This window comes from Callorhinus ursinus, unplaced genomic scaffold (genome assembly GCF_003265705.2).
Source record: "Callorhinus ursinus isolate GAN/ISIS: 27379988/994484 unplaced genomic scaffold, GSC_fseal_2.0 scaffold33, whole genome shotgun sequence".
Lineage (NCBI taxonomy): Eukaryota > Metazoa > Chordata > Mammalia > Carnivora > Otariidae > Callorhinus > Callorhinus ursinus.
In genome coordinates, this window is record NW_027397095.1 from 14,238,274 (window position 1) to 14,257,091 (window position 18,818).

Sequence of the window (18,818 nt, forward strand, 5' to 3'; positions counted from 1 at the left end):
CTACCTTTTGGGAACACAAGGGGGAGAGTTCTGCTTTCCCTACACCCAAACAAGGAAGCTCCGACAGAGCCACCTGGCCTAAGGGAAGTCCAGACATCTACTTCCCAGTGCCTCGCAACAACCATGGTCAGTTTGTGGCCAGCCAGAGGGCCGTGGCTGCCGAATGATCTATGCTCCTCATTCCGATCTGCTGGCTTCCAGCCTTCCATTGTCAGGCAGCCAGGGACTAAAAGTGAGCTCTGGTTTTCTGAAGACTGCCCCCCTCTTTTAATTTGAGTTAACCATTTCCTGACCAAAGCCAGGCTCTTGCCTGTCCATTTCTGAGCTTGCCCATTATTGTTGTTGTTGTTGTTTTCCCAACCCCTCTTGCACTGAGCCTGAGAGCTCCCAGTTGCCAAGGTCAGGTCTCCTTCTTTCTCGTCCTCTACTCCTGTACCCGGCGCAAGGGAATGGAAAGAAACGAACCGATTACCTAGCATCTAGGAGCAAAGCACTGTACTTCCTTCCAGGGACCGGAGGAGGGAGGGACGGGTGTTCGATCCCAGCTCCACCACTTGCTGGCTGTGTGGCTGTTGGGCAAGTAACTGACCCTCTCTGTGCCTCATTTCCTCATCTAGAAGATAGGAATAATACCGGCACTTACTCCATAGGGTCGATAAAGAGGATGAAATGGGATAATAAACTGCCTTGCCCATATTAAATGACCAATAAATGGTAGTTACTATCAGGTTCTTGTAATTTCTCAATCCCAGGGAAGGCTTTCCTTTCATTCCCTCCTCCTGACATATTTTGACGAAAGCCTCCCCATCACAAGAGAGCACAGATTTAGACCCTATTCATTTACCTTGCGTCACCTTTGCTGAAATCAACAAACAAACAAATAGAAATTCTATGACGCTGTGATGTGTCGAGCACTTGCAGGCACCATACAAAGCAGTGGGAGGTTGCCGTGAAGCGGGGCTGTACATCAAAACGGTGTCAAAATGGTTTTCCTTTGTCCTTTGCGCCTATTTGCCTATGTTGAAATGTGCACAGCTGTTTGGGCTGCAGGACGCAGAACCTGACCGCTAAGGTAGGCGAAGGAAGATAGTGCGGAATCAGAGCGAGGATGAGAGGCACTTTGAGAGAGGGGGCTAGCACAGGTTTACCTAGGGCAGCAGGCTGGGGAAGGGGAAGGCTGTTCTTACCTTCAGCATGGCTAGGGATAAGCACAGGACTTGGAGCTCGCCCCACAGCAGCTAAGGTCCAATTCTGTGCTCACAGACAGTGAGCTCTCCTAAGCCGGCCCTGAACCTCATTCATTTTTTAACAAGTATCAACTGCCTGGTACATGAGGCTACGTGCTGTGGGGATATACAAGTGGGTAAGCCATGCTTCCCAAAGGCAAAGAGCTTGCAGAGTCAAGGGAATCATGGCACCGAAGATTGTAACACCAGGAAGCATGTGGCGTGAGCCAGAAGAGAGCCGTAGTGCACGAGTGAGCTATGGGCATTCACAAGGGGGTGGTGCTGAGACAGGGTGGAGACAATGGTGTGGACACTGGAGAAGGTGGGGCACATAGAGAAAGGCTAAGGAAATTAAACTGGCTGGCTCAGAGGGCACTTCTAGACTAACGGCATCATTTAAAAGGGATTACTCATGGGCGCCTGGGTGGCTCAGTTGGTTGAGCGACTGCCTTCGGCTCAGGTCATGATCCTGGAGTCCCGGGATCGAGTCCCGCATCGGGCTCCCCGCTCGGCGGGGAGTCTGCTTCTCCCTCTGACCCTCTTCCCTCTCGTGCTCTCTCTCTCTCATTCTCTCTCTCTTAAATAAACAAAATCTTTAAAAAAAATAAAAAATAAAAGGGATTACTCACCCACAAAGCTCTTGCAACAAAATAACAGTACCCGGGGGGGGGGTGAAAGTGAAAACAGAGCATCTGCAATTACTGATAGAGGACATTGTGATAACTTTCTCTTGCCCCACAATGCCCTCCTCCTCTGTGGTCTGGAATGGCCCCATTGTGGTTCTGCAAGGGCGAAACACCTGCCTTTATTCATCAGGATAGGATAGTTGTTTTGGGGGTGGGGAAAAAGCCAACTCATTCATCAGACAAAACCAACAGATAGATGCTACCTTCAGTCAGAAGAGCCAGCCACCACTGAGGCAAATCTCAGTGGAGCCTTTAAGATGAAGACAAATACTCCAGGTGGAGGTGACAGGAATGTGAAATGCACTCATTTATTCTTTAGGGAGCTAGGGGGAGGGGATGAAGATCGTTTTGGCAGAATTGGAGGCTTGAATAGAGCAGAGTTTATAAAAAGGCGTCTTTTAGTTAGCCCACCCAAGATTCGACAATTCGTATTTGCCAGCATTGAAAAATTGGGAGATATTACATAAAAATCGGGATTTTCGTCTCCCTTGAAAAACTGGGCCCACATTTCAAAATGGCATCCAACCCTTGGAGAAGAGGAGCTGGTCTTGCTTTGCCTCCACTGGCCTGCTTTATTCCTCCCTGCTATCGGTATTTAGATGCTAATCACATTTTGCGAGCACAGAGCAAGTTAGCTCTCCAGAATGCTTTGCAAGCCAAAAGCCTGTGATGGCTCAGAAACGCCGGGTTTCCCGAACCCGGGGTTTTTTTTTTCTTCCTGTTACTGCCAAGTTCTTGTTGGCATTTGATTTTGCAACAACTAATATATTTGATTTTGCAACAACTAATATAAGACCTCTGTGCAACGAGGGTGGCAAAGTGGGTAAGGGCCACATGCCAGGCCAAGGGGCTGGGCCTCAGCCTTTACTCTCTTGGGGCAATACAGAAGGACAGAACACAGGTCGATCTTAAGAGAATTAGTCTGGCAGGAGCCACGGGCCGGGGCTGGAGGGACTGAAGTGAGTACTGACCTTGGAGACAAGCTAGCCAGTCTTAAATCTCAGCTCAGCTACTGGGCGGGTGGACTTGGGCAGGCTACAGACCCTTTCAGTGCCTCTGTTTTCTCATCTGTAAACTGGGCTTGTTATGAACGGTACCCACCTCGTGGGGTTGTTTTAAGGATTCAATGAGATAATGAGCATAAAGCACTTAGCATAGTGCCTGGTACATTAGTGCTCCATGCTTCTGGTCATTTTAATTTATTTTTATTTTATCTTTATTTTATTTGTCAGAGAGAGAGCACGCACAAGTAGGGGAATCGGCAGGCAGAGGAAGAAGCAGGCTCCCCGCTGAGCAGGGAGCCTGATGCGGGACTCGATCCCAGCCCCCGGGATCATGACCTGAGCCGAAGGCAGACACTCAACCGACTGAGCCACCCAGGCGCCCCTTATGTTCATTTTTAGAATTAATCCTGGAGACCAATGAGAGGACTGCTGCCATAGCCTGGTTAGGAGGTAACAGGTCCTAGATTAGGGCGGGGACAGCGACTCAAAGAAAGACCAGTGTGGGAGGAGTAGGCACCGAGAACCAACTGGGCTCAAGGTTGCCTGGGGGAGGGGCAAGAGGAAGAGTCAAAGACAAATTCTGGACTTCCAGCCTGGGTGACTGGGTGGTGGGGGCGATGGTACTGAAACGAAAAGTCTGGGCAGCAAATTTCAGGGGAAGGAGAGGTCAGTTTGATACACATTAAGTCAGAGGTGACAGTGTAGAGGTGCTAGCCAAGACGGCGCCACGCAGCAGGCCGTGAGAAGTGTTGGGTCAAGCTTCATCTTGTTGAAGCTCTGTGTATCTATTACAAGAATGTTTCCATACCAGGGAAAAGATGATCGAGCTGAGCACGAGAAACCAGGAGGATGCCCAGTCTGGCGAGGGCAGCCTGAGGCGTTAAGCACCTCTGTTTGAACAGGGCTGGGGCCTCTCTTCGCTCAGGGACTGTGTGTATTCTGCTCGGTCAGCTGTGCTCCTTGGATACTACCTTTGTCCTTCCGTTTATGTACTTTCAGTTCAAATGCTGACCTGGCCCAATCCTGCTTGCCTTGTGAGTCTTGATGGGGTCAGAGTCCCCTGGGGTAGCGAGCAACAGGCGGACACCTGGTTTTATATTTGATGACATGGAGACACCTAACATGGGCCACAGGGGAGGGTGCCAGAGTTGCGGGGTGTGGGTGGGGGCAGGGACACCAAGCTTCTGCCCACCGGGGGCTCCAAGGCTCCCACATTCTCAGCTGCTCCCTGGAGTTTCAAAGCCGCTTTTCTCCCTCTCCCACATGCACCTGTCCAGAGAACCCTTTGCTCAGGACTCCCTGGTCCTTAGTTGGGGCCCGCAGATTAATCAGACAAATTAACCTCCATCAATATTTTACCCTTCCCGCTGGTTCTCTCAATACACTAAGTGCTGCCGCCATTTCAGGCCCATGCCCTGGGCCAGGCGTGGGGGATAATGAAGATGAACAGGCCAGGCCATACCTGAAAGAGCTTGAGCCACGAGGCACTGAAGCGCGGTGAAGGCGATTTCAGGCAGGGCTGTCTCGGGGTCCGAGAAAGCACACCAGGTGTGTGTGTGGGGGGGCACCTCATTCCACTTGTGCACAGGCTGACCCACCCCCACCCCTTTCCCACCAGAAACCGTTGCATCAAAACACGCACATACATAATTTATTTCCCTCTCCGTTCTCTAGCATGCCAGCCAGGAACCAGGGCAAGAAAAAGAGAAAGGAATAAAATGAGTGGAAGCATGGTGAAGGAAGGGCTCAGCTGGTTAAACAAAACTTCTGATTATTGTCATTAGAGTTCCAACCTGATGTGGCATTAAATGGGCAGACTGTGTGTGTCTGGACAAAAGTGTATTAGGAGAATGAGACATTCAGACAAAGTGGCCAGTCGGTGCGGGAGCTGGGAAAATTCCCCGTCCGGCTGGTTATCTGACACCTGACATTGATTTGCTTCCTGACGGGCAGCGCAAGGAGGAAAGCCAGGGGAATGCAAATATTACCATTAAGTGTGCTCAGTTCTGAGCAGCCTGGCTGCCCTGCAAAGTTCCCTCGTTATAAATTCTGCTGGCAAACCTTGCCGGCTTCCGTTGGGGGGAGACTGCTACTAAAGCTCTCTCAGAGAAGCTGGATTGTGTGCTTTGCAGGAAAAAAACCCCACAGCAGAATTTAGGGTTAGCCTGTTGTTTCCGGGCTCCTTGTCCTCTAAACTGAAGGTGTATTTCAAGCAGGGATTACGGAGGTTGTTGACTGGACAGAGATCACTGGCCGCAAGGCTAAGCCCCTCAAGAGGGCTCAGAAACGCTCCATTTACTGCAGCGACATCTAATGGCCAGAGGAAGTACTGCACGTTCTCATTGAAAAGCAGCCTGTGGTTCTGTCTAGCGAGTTACTTTTTTTTTTTTTTTTAAGTAGGGTGGACGAGGTATTATTATGTTTATTAACGCCTGTAAAATAACACTTTGGCCACAACCCTAAGAATTCACTTCCTACATCTTTGGATGATATTTGTGATGTTATTCATAATTGGATGCTGATCATATTTTATGAAAACCATGCAATTACTTCTTTGGGATTTTTTTTTTTTATAACCACCATGACTTTGCATTTATTTTAAAGCATCTTGTTGAAGCTCTGTGTATCTATTACAAGAATGTTTCCATACCAGGGAAAAGATGATCAAGTTTACTTCCAAATACCCACTTCTAGTGTATCTTACCCCGGTTTATAGTAGAGCGTTGTAGTTAAAAGAAAAAAAATTGAAAAGTGATAGTAATCACTGCTGATGATTGTTGAGGAGATGAACCACTCACTCACAGCTGGTGCAAGTGTAAACTTACAACCTTTCTGGAGTGCAAAGTTTATTAAGAGCCTCAGAATTATTTTTATTTTTTTTTAAATTTTATTTTAAAATGTATTTTAAGTAGGTTCGAACTCATGACCCTGAGATCAGGGCCTGAGCTGAGATCAAGAGTCAGATGCTTGGGGCGCCTGGGTGGCTCAGTTGATTAACCGTCTGCCTTCGGCTCAGGTCATGATCCTGGAGTCCCAGGATCAAGCCCCCCATCAGGCTCCCCGCTCAGCAGAGAGTCGGCTTCTCCCTCTGACCCTCCCCCACTCTTGTGCTCTCTCTCTCTCTCTCTCTCTCTCTCTCTCTCTCAAATAAATAAATAAATAAATAAAATCTTAAAAAGAAAAAGTCAGATGCTTAACTGACTGAGTCACCCAGGTGTCCCAGAATTATTTTTATCTTGTGACCTGTAAGTCGATTTGTAGGAATATAGCTGAAGGGTGCCATCACAGATGTGAAAAAAATACAAGGGTTTTCACTGCAATATTATCATACTGAAGAATTAGAAATAGCCAAAACATTTAAAAACTGAGAAATTGTTAGTGACGGCACAGTGGAGGCAGAGATTGAAGTTATGCAGCCACAAACCAAGGGATGCTTAGGGCAACTAGAAGCTAGAAGAGACAAGGAAGGATCCTCCCCTACAGACGTCAGATGGGTCCTGGCCCTGCCAACACTTGATATTAAAATTCAAGCCAGCAGAACTTTGCGAGAATAAATCTTTGTTTTAAAAAAATAGCTATGGGACATCCAATATGGTAGAATAGTTTTTTAAAGACTTTATTTATTTGTCAGAGAGAGAGAGAAAGAGAGAGGGAGAGAGCACAAGCAGGGAGAGTGGCAGGCAGAGGGAGAAGCAGGCTCCCCTGCTGAGCAGGGAGCCCGACGTGGGGCTTGATCCCAGGACCCTGGGTATCCCTGTATGGTGGAATATTACGTGAAAATTTAGAGAGGTATTCTCGGGGTGCCTGGGTGGCTCAGTCATTAGTCGTCTGCCTTCGGCTCAGGTCATGATCCCGAGGTCCTGGGATGGAGCCCCGCATGGGGCTCTCTGCTCAGCAGGGGGCCTGCTTCTCCCTCTCCCTCTGCCCCTCCCCCCAACTCATGCGCTCTATTGCTATCCCTCTCTTTCAAATAAATTAAAATCTTTAAAAAAAATTAGGAATAATAGTTTTTGTGAATAGACGTGCACTAAGCAGGTGCTAAACTTACACCTACGTTATAATTACAATAATGTGACCATTATTTATTTGTTTGGACAAAAGACAGGAAACGAATACAACCTGGACAGATGAAGTCTGATGGATGGGGGCAGCAGACTCGGGGGGTCATTGTGATGTGTATTATTCTGAAGGCAGTTTTTCTTTATAGGTTGAGATGGGTCCTTTCAGACTTTTTAGTGCTGAGGAAGGTGAGGCCCAAGCCTAGCCAAGAAAACCGCAAGAAGCCAGGGGTAACCGAGGCAGCAGAGGGACGAGTTAAGACAGCAGACAAACAGACTCAGCTGGGACTGATCATTTAAAATGGGATTCAACTGAATTATGATCGGTAGTTCCTGGCCGACTTTGGTTCTTTCTAGTCTCTCTGACTGAGACAGCTTTAAGGAAGAGAGGAAAGAAAAGTGGGCTTCATCTGGAGACTTCATCAAAGACCTAAAAGAGCGGAGTATGGGAACAGGGAGGCCGCTTGGGCTCGAGCCAGCAGCCCCGAGGTTAGCAGCAAAAATGCCAATGAAGTGTGTGTCCATGTGTCTGTGTGTCCGTGTGTGTGTGCGGGGGTGGCATCGTTTTTGCGTGAGCCTTCGTGAGCTCCCTGGAAACCTGGCATCACTCAGAGTCACTGTTCTTTGCAGTTACTACTGCCCGCAAGCACAGCAAGGCACCCCTCCTACCTGATGGCCCCCTGCTCCCCCATAGAGCTCCTCACCTGCATCTTTCTCTTCACCGTGTCGAAAGGAAAGGAGAGCGTCTGGGTTACGGCAGCGGCCAAGCAGACATTGGCGAAGTTCTGGAGGGGAGAGAACCGATCTCGGCGTCCATTCCAGAGTTTCTCCAGGTTCATGTAAACTAGAAGGGAGCCAGCGGAGAAGGGGAGAGCACCTGCAAAAGGAAGGCCAGACAGAGACTGCTGATGTCTCGGGCGCTACTGGCTCGAGAAGGTAAATGCCTGTGGGGAATCCGGGCGAGGTAAACAGGACTGGCTCCGAGCTCCTGACAGGCACGCCAGCCAGAGCCGCCCGAAGCAACTTTTCTTCGGTGAGATAATGTGCTCCATTTTGATAGGGGGTGTGTTACTTGTCAAAATGCATCAAAGGTTTCACTCAAGGTTGGCGCACTTTGCTATATGCAGATTTTACTTTACAAAGAACTGCAAACAAATATTGAACTCTAGTTCATGAGACCCATGTTGAACGGCCGAGGGGTGAAGAGCATTGATGTTTGCAAATTACATGAAAGTCATCCAGAAATGTGTAAGATGGACTGATGAATGGCCGGAGGGATGGACACATACATGATAAAGCCACGTGTTAATTGGAGCATCTGGATGGTGTGCATATGGGTGTTTCTGATTCTTGTAACTTTTCTGGGTGTTAGAAATTTTTAAAAAAATAAAATCTCGGGGGGGCGCCTGGGTGGCTCAGTCGTTAAGCATCTGCCTTCGGCTCAGGTCATGATCCCAGGGTCCTGGGATCGAGCCCCGCATCGGGCTCCCTGCTCGGCGGGAAGCCTGCTTCTCCCTCTCCCACTCCCCCTGCTTGTGTTCCCTCTCTCGCCGTGTCTCTCTCTGTCAAATTTTAAAAAGAAAAAAAAAAAAATGGGGGGGGGGGGAAATCACTCCCACAGAGGAAAAAGTCAGTGAGTGGCACTTTGTCAGGTTTCAGAGGCTGGGAGGGACTGGTCTCTGGCTGAGAATGAGACATTCTGTGTGAACTAGAAAGCGAGACTGTACTGGTGAGGGAGGGCACTGGACCTTGCTTTGGGGAATGATGTGGCAGTATCAGGGCCCAGGAAAAGATGGCAAGCAGGTAGTGTGGTAGGCGGCCCTTTCAAGAAACTTCCAGAAACTTTGGGAGCTATCTTAAGTTTACAGAGGGGCTAAATTTCTCCCTCAAAATAAGATTTAAAAGAGGGGCTAGCATCCGTGGGGTTGCTTGTCTTAAGCAAAATGTAATATCTATTTAATAAACACGTTACAGGGCGCCTGGGTGGCTCCGTCGGTTAAGCGTCTGCCCTCAGCTCAGGTCATGACCCCAGGGTGCTGGGATGGAGCCCCATGTTGGGCTCTCTGCTCGGCGGAGAGTCTGCTTCTCCCTCTGCCTCTCCCCCTCCCCCTTTGCGTGTGCTGTCTCTCCCTTTCTCTCTCAAATAAAGAAATAAAATCTTAAAAAAAAAAAATAAACACATTACAAATGAAGTACCAGGCCCCACCATTTACCTTCATTCGGAAAATATTTGTGGAGTTTATGTGATGTGCTGGGCCCTATGCTGGGTGCTGGGAATACAAAGAGGTGTAGGCTAATTCCTGGAGGAGACAGACAGCTGCTATGTGCTGGAACTGGGCAGGGTGGGGTGGCAATACAAAGTGCTTTAAGCACACGAAGACCAGAGGGATTAATTTTGCCTAGGGGAATCAAGAAGGACTTCACAGAAGAGAGAATGTTCCCACTGGGCCTTGAGGATTGAGCAGGAGTTCATCAGACATCGGGAGAGCGGACAGGCAGTCCAGGCAGAGGGAACAGCAGGTACAAAGGGACTGGGGTTTCCAGGAAATGGCAAGTGTTTCTGGATGGCTGGAGCATGAGTGCTGGCAGAGGGATGGCAGGAGGTGAGGAGGGACGGGCTGGCCGGGGCCAGGTCTGAAGGATCTGATGGCGTGCCATAAAGAATCTGGGCCCTTCCCTGTAGCTCAGGAGTCAGGGAGGGCTGGAAGGGAGGACAGCAGAATGAGGGTGGTGAAATGACCGATTTCAGTTTCGCAGGGTCCCCAGGCCCTGGCAGCCGTGCCTGGGACTGGGACCCGGTAGGAACCTGCGGCAAGGATGAGAATGAGGGCAGAGGAGGCAGAGATGGAGGGCGACAGACTAACAGTGGAGAGGTCAGACTGACAGTACTTGGTGACGGAAGCCACAGCGGAGAGAGGAGAGGAGCTGGAGCGGTTCTAGGTTTCTTCCGGCTTGGGCCACTGGGTGAAAGGCAGGCGGTCTCGTCCTTTAGGGAACCCAGGAGGAGCAGGTGTGAGCCTAACGAGGACGTCAGGTTTAGTCTCGAGCTGGATGCGCCCAGGGAGCAGCAGGTGAAGGTGTCCAATAGCAGGTATTCATCCTGCCATTGGGAATTGGTAGCAGTCAGTGGTTAAGACAGGAGGCTCCGGGGTCACATCGCTAGGTTCTTCCACTTTCTCCCTATGTGATCTCGGGCAAGCCTCTCCGTTTCCCTAAGCATCTAGTTCCTTGTCTGTAAGCTGAGGCTTAAGTGAGAAACTGTATGCGAGGCGTTCAGCCCAGTGCTGGGCACAAAGCGAGCCACCAATAAATGTTAGTCACTGTTGTTACAGAGTTGAGGTTGGGAGTCCTTAGAGTATCATGATGCTTGGTTAAGCCATGAGCTTAGCTGAGGCCACCCGGGGAGGGGAGAGAGGTGAAAAGAAAGCCAAGGAAGGAGCCCCGGGGGAACCGTGACACGTGGGGGGGGGGGGCTAGCAGCATCAGATGAGCAAGACAGAGCTGCCAGAGAGCTGGGAAAGACATCCAGGAGTTGGTGGGGTCCTGGAAGCCAGGTTTCCAGAAGGGGTGGTCAGTTTTAGTAAATGCTGCAACAGAGGTCCAATACTGGGTGAGAGTCTGCCGGGGTTTGGCAGCTGGGGGGACTCTGGTGACTCGTGCACGTGTAGCCCTGGCAAAGGTTCCAGAGACCACGGAGGCTACAGTTTGCGACCCTGGTTATGCTCACACATGTGTGTATGCATGCTGAGTCTCCTTCCCACAGTCAGATGGGGTGTGTGGGATTATCTTCCTATCAGTTTCCGCTGAGCCACCTTCCCTCCCTCTTCCTCCCCTCCCTGGGATGTGACGGGCCAAAGTTAGGAGTGGGGTATATGGCAGTGGAATAGAATGAAGCTAAGTGGCTCTACATGGATTGAATCCATAGGACCTGGACCTCGAAAAAACCTCATTTAACTGGTTACAAAGGTATACAATCTTCATCTATATCAAAGAACACAACCTTTCCTTGGACAAGGTGGAAAGTTCCATCTTACCTAGAACGGTAAGGGAAACCCCTCGATACAGGGCTAAGAACCCTTCCTGTTGATAAATGGTAGAAAAAGCATGGAGGATCCCTCTGTAAGATGGTTCCAGCAGGTTCTGCACAATCAACCGGGTTTTGATGAGGTCTGTAGGGTATGTCACAATGGTGGAAACCATGCCTGCAAGACTCCCAGCCATGATGGAGCTCCACTGGGAAATATGGCCCAGGTCATCCGTGAATAGTATGACAAACCTAGGAGAAAAAAAAGGAGGAAAAACCCAAGAGAATCAGCTATGGATTGTGCTAGAGTGTTCTATACTACTTCTTGCAATATCTCCCAGCATTTGGAAATGTTTTACAAGGTAAAAATTACTATACTAATGTATTAGGATTCATGAATAGCACATTCAATTCTACTATATTTATAGGATTTTGTTAGCTATAAGGAGATGTCCGACCCTCTTCTTTATGTCTACCCTAAGTTCTTCCCACTTCATTTTAAGCATTTTCCCCTTTATCTGTATAACTGTCAATCCTGGCTTGCCAGTGGGGTATAAATTAATGGGAGTACTTAGTAAATACTGAACTGGAATGTGCTCCTTTGGTTCTGTTGAAACTTAAATGAAATCGCTTGAAATGACGACTTTGATCATCCTCAGTGATTTTTTTTTTTTTTTTAAATAAGCTCTATGTCCAACGTGGGGCTTGAACAACTCAGGATCCCGAGATCAAGAGTCTCATGCTCTACTGACTGAGCCAGCCAGGCACCACACCCGCCTCCGCCCCCAGTAACTGAGTTTAAAAAATGTATTGGTTTGGGCGCCTGAGTGGCTCAGTTAAGCATCTGATTTCCATTCAGGTCATGATGCCAGGGTCCCATTGAGCCTGCGTAGGACTCCCTCTCCCTCTTGCTCTGCCCTTCCCCCCTGCTTGTGCTCTGTCTCTCTCTCAATACATTAAATCTTTAAAAAAAAGTATTGGTTTAACAGTTATAAGGGAAGATGTGCCACCCTACTAGTTGTCTGGGAAATGACGGATAAAAACAAGATACCATTTCTCACCCAGCAGACAGGCAAAGATGAAAAAGTCTGATAATATCAAGTGATGGGGAGGACACATGGAGACAGGAATCCCCCCCCCACTGCTGGGAGAAATGTAATTGGTCCAGCCCCTTTGTAGTATCTAGCACAACTGAAGGAATGCCTCCTTTCACCCCAGCGATTCCATTTCTAGTTGCATATCCTAGAGAAGCTCTTGCACACGTACATGTGAAGACACAACATTGCGTGTTAGTGTGAAAAGTCGGACAACCTAAAAGTCCATTTGTACGGGGATGGATAAATTGTAGTAGTCGTACAATGGATACTCTGTTACAATGAGCTTGCGACTATGTATTCATAGGGATAATCATAAAAGCATAAAGTTGAGTGAAAAAAGCAAGTTGCAGGGTGACCCACAGTGTATGACAACCATCTGTTTAAGAAACACACTCATAAAAGCCTACCTCATATTATTCATGGATAGATATAGCTACGTATTGAAAAAAGTGTAAAATAGGGGCGCCTGGGTGGCTCAGTTGGTTAAGCATCTACCTTCGGCTCACGTCACGATCTCAGGGTCCTGGGATCGAGTCCTGCGTCGGGCTCCCTGCTCAGTGGGGAGTCTGTTTCTCCCTCTGCCTCTCACCCCACTTTTGTGCTCTCTCCCTCAAATAAATAAATAAAATCTTTAGAAAAAAAACCTTAGAAAAATAAAGTGTAATACAGCCCTCCAGGAAGGTGGCAGGGGGGCGGTAAGGGGCTGGGAATGAGAAAGAACAGGACTTCAGCTTTCTCTGGAATCTTTTATTTCTTGTATTAAAAAAAGATACTTGAAGTATCTCTTATGCCGTCTTTCATGCTGTTACTTCTGGATGGTGGGTACATGGGCATTCTTCTTTGTGTTTCTCTACAGTTTTATAATGTGGTCAAAAATGGCTTTGGGTGGACTTTTCCAAATGCAAGCCAGAAAGCCACTGTTACAGTCCCTCTTTTTGGAAGCAGCGCATCCCCAGTCATGAGGACCTACCTTGGCAGAGATTGTTCTAAGGGCACTTTTCCACAGTACACATTCCCTGCCCAGGAAGCAAAGGAATTTTACTCCTTGCTGATGCAGACAAAATCAAGAAGGGCTTAGAAACCAGGAAAAATAGTATTTTCTGCCAGAGAGTAAGGTAGGGGAGAGGGAAAGGAATAGCAGGGGTTTGAATAAAAGGAACGTGAACAGGGCTAGGCTAAAAAAAAAGTATTGTATCTTTTTTATATATTTATTTATTTGAGAGAGAGAGACCGCATGCACGCACAAGTAGAGGGAAAGGCAGAGGGCGAAGCAGACTCCCCGCGGAGCAGGGAGCCTGACACGGGGCTCGATCCCAGGACCCTGGGATCATGACCCGAGCCGAAGGCAGACGCTTAACTGACTGAGCCACCCAGGCGCCCTATATCTTTTTAAAAATGAGACCATCCCCAGTTCTTTGGCTTTCAAATCTCCCATAAAGAGGTGTGTGTCCTGTTCCTTCGTCCTGGCAGCAAGCCAGGGCTCTCTGCGCGATAAATAAGGCAAGTGGGTATTCAGGTGAAATCATTTAAGGAGTCTGAGGACGGTTTCTTTGCTCCCAAGTAAACACTCATTGATTAAAAGCATCTCTCTCAAGGGGCGCCTGGGTGGCTCAGTCGGTGAAGCGTCTGCCTTCGGCTCAGGTCATGGTCCCGGGGTCCTGGGATCGAGCCCCGCATCGGGCTCCCTGCTCAGCGGGGAGTCTGCTTCTCCCTCTCCCTCTGCGTCTGTCCTCACTCGTGCTCTCTCTCAAATAAATAAATAAATAAAATCTTAAAAAAAATAAAAGCATCTCTTTCAAGCTGTAGGAAAGTCTTAACGTCGTTTTGTCAACCTACTGTTGGCTACTGTTAACTGCACTAATTGGAACAGTCATAAAAAAAACCCAGCCATGATTTAACCAGCTACTTTTGAAAGATGCAAGTCACTAAAGCTGGCATTCGCCAATGGGCCATCGGCCTGTCTCACTGCCTGCACGCTTCCTTGTTCCTCCCTTTTCTCTCTGCTGGCCCGTCGAGTTGGAGGGGGAACCGGAGGAGGGGCAGGGGAGACAGAGGAAATGGGACATGCTTGACTGGAGGGGTGGCCTGCCACCAGCTGGAACAATCTAGATGACGGTGGGAGTTTGAAATGCCAGAAGAAACCCCATTCTTTCTCATGGCCGTGCCCTAGTCCCTAATCCCACTTGGCCACTTCCCGGGCATGCAGTAATTCATGACCCATTTATCGAACATCTACGATGTGCCCCTGTGCGAGCGCGCAGCAGAGGTCCTAACAGAGCTCAATAGTCCTGCCAAAGCTGTGGCGGAGAAGGGCAACGGGGGAGGAAATGGGCCTAGTTTGCTGAACCACTTGATGGACTAGAAGACTAGGAATAGGAACTCTGTCTCACGTCAGGTTGGTTTATAAAGTAGGGTCTTACTATCAAATAGACAAAATTCAAAAGAACCAAAGCAAGTCCTTTCTTCTTAGACTCTTACCATCCGATAGAGACAAGGACCACCAACCCTTCCTCTGGGAATTGCAGTCAAGGCAGGCAGCCCTGATAGGCCATCAGTGACATCATCCGGCCCTCGGCCCCCGCCCCATGGCTTCAGGTCTTGTCTGATTGGCTGGGGCAACAGCGTCCCCCTTTCTGCTCTTCTCCCCGCCCCACCCCCCACACGCACAGAAGCTTTCCCCAGAAAGACTGGCTAAGCTGGTGAATAGCAGTAACCCCTTCCTTTCAGCCATGGGCTATCACACACACCCCCTGGGTGTATGTAGTTAGAACTGCCAATGCAGCCGAAACGAGTTCACGAAGTGGTTATACAGTACGAAAGTGGTGCTGGTCACGAACTATTCCAGAGCGGCAGGGACCCAAACCAATGTTTATACAGCTCCACAAGCAGTCGTAAAGTTGGAGGAGGTTCTACCGGTTGATGTATTTGACAGCCAGCTACTGTGTTACGTGCTATTTATTGCCAGGGCCTAGCTCCTAATAGACTCTACTGAGTGGACTTTTGATCATAAATCCAAGGGAGCAGATATATCAGCAGCACAATGCTGGGCAGAGCTGTGGACTAAGGAGCCAGAAGACCCGGTTTCAAGCTCCAGCTCGCCATTAATTCTCTTTGGGGACAAGTCAATTAATCACTCCATTTCCTGAACGTTCTAGATGTTTACGCTTTGTTCAAACCCTTGCTCCTAGGCTATATACCATTACCCTCAGCCGACTGTCTTTGCAAACTCACGGCCAGGAAAGAGTGGAGATGAGTCAGCATAACAATGGACCAAAGGTACCATCTCTATGTAGGAAGGATGGCACCATGATTAATCAACCACTTTGCTTTTTATGTTTAGCCCTTCACTGAAATACTCCCTTTTAGTTTCCAGAAGGAAAACAATCTCCCAGGAAACATTATTAGCAAACTTGGGCCGGGGAACGCTCTTTCTTCCTCTCGTGGTCACCAGCCACCAGCCTATGTCAGGTGCCCTCAGCTGCCACATGGATGAGTGCAACAGGTTCCTAACTGGCCCAGCCCCCCCCCCCCCCGTCTCCCTCCTCTCTAGTGATCGTACCCTGCCACCAGGTGATCACCACGCCCCCCATCACCTCCTCAAAAATCTCCCACAGCTAACCTTGGCCATACTGAACAAAGTCCAAAGTCCTTAACCCGGCCCTTTGAGATCGAATTTCAACCTGCTTTTCGGGCTCTACGTCCCCTTACTGCTGTAGACACACCCCGTGTTCCAGTCCTGCTGCATGCCTGCCCACCTCTGTGCCTTGGCTCATGATGTCACTTGCAAATCTTTCTTTCTCTCCATCTGTGCCCAGCAAACTCCTACTCATTCTCCCCAGACCAAACTCAGGTGGTTTTTCTCCTCTGTGAGGTCCTCACACTTCTTCCTCTTCATCAGAATTGTGAATTTCTGTTTTCTTTTAAAGATTTCATTTTTAAGTCATCTCTACACCCAACGTGGGGCTCAAACTCACAACCCCGAGATCAAGAGTTGCATGTTCTACCGACTGAGGCAGCCAGGTGCCCCAGAAGTGTGAGTTTCCGTAGCACTCAGCCACAGGCTACAGACACAATAATCTTCTTCTGTTCTTCTATTCCTCTGTAAGCCCTGGGGCACTGGGACCACGCCCTTTTCATCCCTGCATTGTCCCCAGCATCATGCACACAGTGGGTACTTAAAGAGGCCTGGCTATATTAATGTCAAATGAATGCAGAGAGAAAGGCAGCATGATGTAGTAAAATAATGCATTTGGAGGCAGAAGGTCAGGTGATGGGGCTCTCTATCACTGAGGAGTGGTGCGGCCAGTCCGAGCCCAATTCTGTATCTGTAAAATGGGCATGACACTTCCCACCCGATGGACCTTACAGGGCAGGAGGCAGGAGTTGTAGAAATCCAATGATGTACACATGTATGTACACACACACACACACACACACACATTCAAAGGTAACTAGGTGGTGATGGCTATGTTGATTAGCTTGATTGTGGTGATCATTTCATCATGTATATGCACATCCTCAAAACATCAAGTTGTATACCTTAAATATATATTTTTTATATGTTGAGGATATCTCCACAGGGCTGTTAACAAAATGCAATGATGTACAAATACTGGGGGCTGTCGGGGCCAAGGGCAGGCCTCCCCACGATGGGCAACAATAGCATGGAGATTATCTTGAGCCGAAAACTATCAAGGCCCAAGACTCAGGCAGAAACTTTGACCTCCCTCCTCAACTGCCTGAAAAGCATTTAGAGGACCTGCTCCAGGAAGAAAGCGATCACCCTAAATAACACAAGAACTAGGAGTGATAGGGAGGAAGTTAGCAAAGTCGGTTAAAATTCCTCTCTATGTCCCCTAGTTTCTGAGTGGCCCAGCAAACACTTGTTTACCAAACTTCGCTCTCTTTCATTCTGCTGTGACTTGCATTCCTTCCCTTTGAAGTCTCAGACCCCTATCTCCTCCTCCTTAGTTCAGAAGGACATCTATATCTCATTTTGCCTGTCTCAGGAACCTCACGTGTCTGTGTGTGTGTGTGTGGATTCCCCGCAAGGAGGAAATTAAGTTTGATTTTCTCCTGTGAATCTGTCTCACGTCCATTTAATTCTTAGTCCAGCTGGAAGAACCTTGGACAGCGGAAAAGGTCTTCCACTCAGACGGTGATGACCAGGACAGCCACAATATTTAAACCCGCTCGTAAAGGTCTGCCTCCTAATCCTTAGCATACATTCCAAAGGAAGATTTCCATACCACTTTGGGGAGAAGGGAGGAACGTGGGGAGAACTGTTTACAGACATCAGGCCAGGTGTTGTTGAGGGGGAAAGAGAGCCTTGAGACAAATGCCCCAGGATCTCAGAACCTTTCCTCCCCAAACCTAGGTGAAATGCGCACTGGCCCAGAGGGCTCAGCGAGAAGGATGACTCCATCTGGCTTGCCAGCAGCAAAGCTGAGAATCCTGCCTCTTAGGCTCCAAGGCCTCAACTGGGTGGTGAAGACTGTGAGTGGTCTAATTCGGAGCCAAGGCCAGTCCTCGGAGGTGGCACTGTGCCCACAGAACGAGGCACACAGGGACCCTCCCCCCAAGTCCAGAAACATCCCCTCTCCCCGAAGCTCCACCAGTACCATTTCATTCTTCTCGGCTTGTTTCCAATTAAAATGCAAAGATCTCTGAGCTCTGAGGAACCTTTGAAGACTCATCTGGCATTTGCATGTTTAGGTAGTTTCCCAAGAGGCAGCAGTTGTTGGGAGAAGGTGAAAAAAGCGCAAAGAATGAGGCCAGTGCGCAGAGGCTGGGCTGAGGCAGTAAGCTGGGGGACCTGTTGGCAGCTTCTGTTGGGCCCTAAAGGCAAAGCTCCATTGGTTGGGGGGTGGGCAGAAATCTGTGGCCTTTTGTGGCCTTGGGTCGGGCCCTCTCCCCCTACCAAGCACTTTCTTCTGGGGGCTTCGCTCACAAAGGCACAACTGCACACACACATCTTCAGAAGGGTCTCTCTCCCCCCTAAGCCAGCCGAGGCAAAACATTTCCAAGTTAGTGGACGGTGGGAATGGTCCGGGAGCCATCTCTCCGGAGAGGTCGTGACTCCTTCCCCCCCCCCCCCCCCCGAATCTCCTTTTGCCCCATTCCACCTCCTCACCCGTCCAATTCTGGGGTGCCTCTCGGAGCCGCGGGGCTGAGCCCCACAAAACGGCACCTGGCGGGGCGGGCAGCCCCAAAGTGCACCCCGGGACCTGCGCAGGTGCCGCCTCCCGGCCAGACCGCCCCCCCCCAGGGGCTCGCGCGCGCGATCCGGAAGTAGGCCGCGGCCCACCGCCGGGGTTACCCCCCCTCCCCGAGGCCGAGCCCGGGAAGCAGGGCGGAGTCGGGCTCCCTTCCCCCCGCCTCCCCGCCCCGGCGGCGGCACCCCGCGGCGGCCTCCCGGCTCCGGGCTCCCGGGCCCGCCGCGCCGCGCCGCGCCGCGCCCGGCTCTTACTTGCGGTAGGCGGCGAGCTGCACGGCGCTGCAGGGGAAGAGGCGCAGGCACGCCACCGCGTTCCCCTTCCACAGGGCCCGCGGCCCCTCGGCGCGCCACACCCGGAGCCCCGCGGCCCACGGCCCCCGGGCCCCGCCCCGCGCGGCGCCGACCTGGGCCAGCACGGTGGCGAGCTCGAGCGGCGCGGTGAGGCAGAGGCTGAGCGCCCCCGCCGCGCCCGCGCACAGCAGCCGCTGGCCGCCCGTCAGCCGGCC

General features: G+C 50.0%; 1 protein-coding gene across 1 annotated transcript in view; it reads right to left on the reverse strand.

Annotated features, from left to right (window-relative positions):
- The window catches only part of SLC25A43 (solute carrier family 25 member 43), a gene marked incomplete at its 5' end in the record, with an annotated part of 36,811 nt that extends 17,993 nt beyond the window's left edge, over positions 1–18,818 (reverse strand). Inside the window, 3 exons of the mRNA XM_025852634.2 lie at positions 7,679–7,851; positions 11,009–11,250; positions 18,565–18,818. Of these exons, the coding sequence (XP_025708419.1) occupies positions 7,679–7,851; positions 11,009–11,250; positions 18,565–18,818 (669 nt within the window). The remainder of the gene's footprint in view (positions 1–7,678; positions 7,852–11,008; positions 11,251–18,564) is intronic.